General features: G+C 36.5%; 1 protein-coding gene across 2 annotated transcripts in view; it reads right to left on the bottom strand.

The window, feature by feature from the left end:
- Positions 1-279: 279 nt before the first annotated feature.
- LOC107136887 (fibroblast activation protein alpha) overlaps positions 280-5,505 on the bottom strand; it is an 81,761-nt gene continuing 76,535 nt past the window's right edge. The window contains exons 23-27 of one of the 2 annotated variants that reach the window (XM_015479254.2): positions 4,275-4,374; positions 3,139-3,203; positions 2,560-2,632; positions 2,208-2,281; positions 280-674 (exon numbers count right to left, since the gene is read on the bottom strand). In XM_015479254.2, the coding sequence (XP_015334740.2) occupies positions 573-674; positions 2,208-2,281; positions 2,560-2,632; positions 3,139-3,203; positions 4,275-4,374 (414 nt within the window). In that variant the 3' untranslated portion in view covers positions 280-572. The remainder of the gene's footprint in view (positions 675-2,207; positions 2,282-2,559; positions 2,633-3,138; positions 3,204-4,274; positions 4,375-5,505) is intronic. The other variant, XM_048812382.1, reaches the window with a different exon arrangement.

The raw sequence follows: 5,505 nt of genomic DNA on the forward strand, positions 1-5,505 counted from the left end.
GCTTTTGGCAATGCTAAAGAAATCTGGGAGAAATTTAATAAACATTTCTTGGAGGGAGAGCATGTAATGCAAACATCTCAAACTTGATTCACTGCATTTTCTGAACTATGTTTTTGCCTACTCTGAGCTATTTGTTCTAGAATTTGAAGACCCCAAACTGCTTCTAGATTCTTTGCTCCCATGACCATCAAGATATTATTCACACATTTGCTGTGTACAACACTTCATTCTGTGATAGAACCCAGAACCTGAAATCAATGAACACAAACAACATGAGAAAGCACTTGAACTTCTGACTTTATTTATTTATTTTTCTCAAATAAACAGGTTGAAAAAATACTAGCTGTGTCTAAAGGAAAATGCATGGTTCCTTTTTTCTCCTTCCACAGAGTATCAGAAAATGTAAACAATATTGAACTTCTGAGCCTTCCTAAATTTTTGCCATCCTTTAGAAAAACATTCATTTGTTTGTTTATACCAGCATTTTACAACATAAAAGTACACGAGTAAACGGTCTGAGACATTCATATAAAGTTTTCAGATTGTGATACAGGCTTGTATCTGTATCAGTTTTAGTCTGATGAAGAAAAACATTGTTTCAGGAAGTGGGTCATATGGGTGTATAAGTGGTTTGTGGACAGGCCGGATAAGCCGTGGTTCTGGTCAGAGTACCACTGAAATAGAAAAGGAAAGAAGCCTGTTTTACTCCTGTAGTCACAAAATGCATGCAACTTTGATGTTTCTGTATACTCCCAGGACCTGCTGTTTTTTTCTTTTTAAATATTATCGGGAAATTCTACCTAAGAACATTTGAATGAATAAAATAGTTTACACATGAACATTTAGAGCAGGAAGAACTACGGAGCTTTTATTAATGTTCCCACTGTTTTATATCCTTTAAACTTATATTTTATAGACCTCAGAGGCAGAATTTTCACAGTGTCCAGCATCTTGAGGCATCAGGATCAGGAAGCATGGGTTCCATGTTGGTATGTTGGGGCTGGTCCTTGCATCTATGGAACTTAATTTTTTCATTTGAAAATCAAAGGCATTGGATTTAATTTTATCTAAGAAGGCTTATAGCTCAAAAATTTTATGAGGAACAGACTTCCTCTCTGTTACAGAAAACTCATAATATTGTGCATCACATATGACCATAAATACCCCTTATGGGAGTTAAAAACAACATTGTAAAAAACTGGAGGGGGGGTGTATCAGAGATAATACAACAATATAACTTTAAAATTCATTGTTGGGAGAGATACCAATAAGATTATTATTTTCATTAGTAAAAGTGGCAGTGGTTATGATATAAGTCTATATATTTACCAGATTGAATTTTCTTTGGGGAACACAATAAAAAAAGGTCAGAAAAATGATCAAATTATGTCATGTGCATGTATGATTATGGCAAAGTGAATGCATCTGTTATGTTTTATAAATGCACCATTAAAAATCAGAAAAAAATCTCACCTCACTCTTCATAAAGTGTTAAAATAAACAAATTTACAAAAGATAAAAGAGCTCCCTTTCTGGCTTCTCATTCCATATAAGCAAGCAATTGAGGGAGAATCTATGCTCACTGAAGAGGTAACAATGTGGCTACCAAGGACTGCTCTCCTTCTCTTGGCTTCTGTCTTATTTTGTCCTGTTTCCATTTCCCATTCCTCATACAAACTGGATTTTACATTGAGCTCATTTATTCATTTGCTCAGTAAAAATCTGAGCTGTGTTGGGTGGGGCATATGCCAGGTGCTGAGCAGATACAGGTGAAAAGATTCATTAACCCTGAATGGGGACTGTGTGACTTCAGGGATCCTTGGCGGTTCTGATAACATTCTGCAATTGCTTTTTACTGAATATCCAGGATTTTCTAGCTGCTTTGAGAATCCTAGGTATTCTAGGGACTCTAAGTACATAAATGCACTTATGTACATAGGATTGCAGAACTATTTGATGTTTGCGATAAAATATCATTTGATCTTGTGAACTCCCTTATTTTATATAACTCAAGTGGGAACTCCAGAGGTAATTTTGCTTCTCTAGGGTGTTTCAGGGAGTTCATGAAGACCTACAATTTATTTGCTAATGTTCTGCTTACTCTACAGTCTCTTTGTCAGGTTTACTAAAAGATAGATAAATAAGACCCTCTTCTTTTAGCTTGAGGGGTCTAAGGCCATGAACATGAGTGAAACAAAATTATGTACCATTGCCTGGAAATCCACTTGTGCATTAACCAGAGCTTTAGCAATCTGTGCTGAGTTTTGAAAGTGCACATTATCTGCAACAAAGAGGGAGAGAGAGAGAGAGAGAGAGTTAAAGTGCTGCTAAATACCAGAAAGCATAGAGTGACAATGTACTGCCTGGAAATGAACACCAACAATTATCTAGTCATGCATTTGACATTGTCAGCAGTGAGTAATCACACTCAGATATGGAAATGTCCCTGACTCTTAGGTACTGACCCTGAGCATAGGCATAGGAGGATGCTTAATGTTTCTTAAACAAAGTGATGCTGGCTCAGTATTTTTATGTGTAAGAGTCTTGCTTAAACCTCACCATCTGCTGTTCCGTGGATGAGAAGATAGTCTACATTTCTGAAATATTCTGCTCTTGCCATCACAGTTGAATTCTGGAAAAGAGGAAAAATTAACATTTTAGTTGCTGCAAGTTCTAATAGAAAACTAGCTAAATCATTGTGCAATGGACTTAGCACCAATACTGAAATTATGTATTGCTTTGGTTGATAAATATTTAAGAGTCGGAGCAACACATTTTCATCATCATTTGCATTACTTCCATCTGATTCTTAGTTTGAAAAACTGAAAGTTTATGTGTCATATGTTACATATGAGTGAGACCTTAGGCATAAATGATGCCCGCTCAAGCTGTGTAAGGGTTGGGGGGTGGGGTGGAGGATTGGGAAAAGGGAGGTTAGGGAAAGGAGAATGAGGAAAGAAAGAATAAAATCCCAAAGGGGTAAAAATCCTTCCTCGTGATGTGTTTTGCAGTTAACAAAAGAGGATCATTTTGGCTTGGAGACCCAGAATTAAAGCTATAAAATCTGGTTTTCTACTTTAAAATTATTTAGCATGTTAGAAATAAATTAATGGCCTAAGTAAATTAGAAAATACTTACTTTATAATGCTCAAGATTATCATCCTTTGTTGGGAAACCCATGAATCGTTCTGTGTAGATAGATGCTACAAAATATGTAAGAACATGTTAATTTGCATATGATACATGTTATTTCATTAACCAAAAAGAACTCTTTAATAACTCTTCCTCAACTCTCCTATGAGAAAATCTTGGGTAAATTTTGCTTTAGTTTACATAACGATTGGCCTCAATGAAGGTCTGTTATCTGTGCAGTTCAACTCAGTAGGGCAAGAGAGAGAACGTAGGAAGAAATTACAGGAGCAAGAACATCCTAACATTTTCTTTCTAGAACTGCTCTATCTTAGGGGGACTGCTGAGGTGGGCATGAAGCTGTTGAATGACTTTATATTTTAAAAGAAATCAGGAATGCAGCCATTTGAGCACTTGACCAATGTCTTTTCTCATCTGAGATGAAATATGTGCCTAAATCCATTCTCCTCAACATCACGCACGTGCACACACACACACACACACACACGCACACACACACATGCACACACACATACACACACATATTTTCCTGGATCCTCTCTAAAAATCACAATGATCTCATTTCTATCCCAATACAGGGAAGAAGCTCTGATGAAATCCAATTTTTGTACAACTTTTTGAATCATTTTCAAATCATTACTCTACACTGATGTTAATCATAAAAATAGGCAAGAGCAGGAAGGGTTCTTCCCAAGCATAGTTTTCATTTCTATGATTTCTGGAGTAAAGGAGATGCAGTTGCAAACTGCAGCATGGAGGTGAATTGCTTGGTTCCCAGATGGACTTTGCACTTAACTGGCTTAAAAGCCAGTTAAGCTGCAAATGTGTGCTTTCAAAAACATGAGTTAGCTCTGATTTTAAAGATTTGGTTCAGAGCCTCCAAGCTTCTGGGAGAAAATAAGATATAATGAATTTTAGAAGAATCCTTCCTCACTCTTAAGATTTCTTTGATTGTTGCAGGGTGATTATAATGAATCATATGAACCACCTCATGTATAGATTACATTTTTCCTGGTGATGCTGGGGTGAATTTTACCACATAATTTATTTTTCTAGCAACCTCAAATATAGAGTAATTATATGTCAAATGTTTTCAGGGCAATATTTATAAAATGTTTCCATACCATAATATTCCCAGCTGGAGACAGGAGCCACTGCTATTCCACATTTGAAAAGACCAGTTCCAGACGCAAGGGCCAGTGATGAAACGTAACCTCCGTAGGACTGTGGAGACATTGTCATGTGTCAGGCCCAGATTTACTTTCAGAATCTCCTCCATATTTTTAGAGCAACCCTAATCAAAATCAGGTTTGAAGGGAGCTGGGAGATATGCATAAGACTACATTAAATGTCTGTCTTGCACCCTCAGCAGTAAGCTCCATCCGTAATTTTACCCCTAATAAATTAGAAATAATTGGTGTGCTAATCAGAATAGACTGTTCTAAATCAGGGTTGAAACAGCTTAAGAGATAAACATGATTGCAATCTTTCTGCAAGAAAATTCTCCTTTCAACTTCTATATTTCTATTTAGGACCTTGCTAGAACAAAAACAGGATTTTATATGAAAGAATGAACAGAAAAGTATAAATGTAATATACTTTATATTATTTGCAAGAGTTCTGTGAAGAAGAACCTGTGTCTATGTATCTATTCGTTTTCATAACAGAAAAATATAAAGAAGCCCATAAGAATCTTTTGGAGAGCTTAAGACCCGGCCAGAGTTTGTGTATTATATAGCTACAAATTTTAAGGAATCTGACATAGTAGCACAAAGAAGGGAAAGTCATTAGTGTCTTTAAAAACCTTATATTTCATAGCACAAATTTAATAAAAAATATAAAAAGGAGATAAAAAGCACAGAGAGAGGAGTAGGTTTAGCTGGCGTTTCATACAGGAATCAATGGGTGATTCAGAAATGGGACCCTGATAATAGCTTTTCCATGTCACTTGGATAACTGAATATATTCCTAAACATGAAAAATTAAACAGGGAATAACAAGTAGATTCATGTCCTCCTGGAAGCCAACTTGGTCTGTTTGGACATACTAGGATGGAGGTCCTTCTTGGACTAAGTAGGCTTTTGGAACATGAACCAAAACAGTGTGTGAAGCAGGTTAAGAAATGATTCTCTGTTCATCCTTCTCTGGATGCAGGGACATCTCTAGCCATCCTAGGGCAGCAGTGTGACTCCCACTACAGTTTTGCCTTGTTTCTAAGACATTATTACCACAAATTTGGGAATTGCTTCCTTTGGATCATGACAGATTATGTTACATTTCACTATAGAAAAGTCAGTCCTTAGGGCAAACAGAGAGAGAGAGAGAGAGAGAGAGAGAGAGAGAGAGAGAGAGAGA

This window comes from Marmota marmota, unplaced genomic scaffold (assembly GCF_001458135.2).
Source record: "Marmota marmota marmota unplaced genomic scaffold, marMar, whole genome shotgun sequence".
In the NCBI taxonomy this organism is placed as follows: Eukaryota; Metazoa; Chordata; class Mammalia; order Rodentia; family Sciuridae; genus Marmota; species Marmota marmota.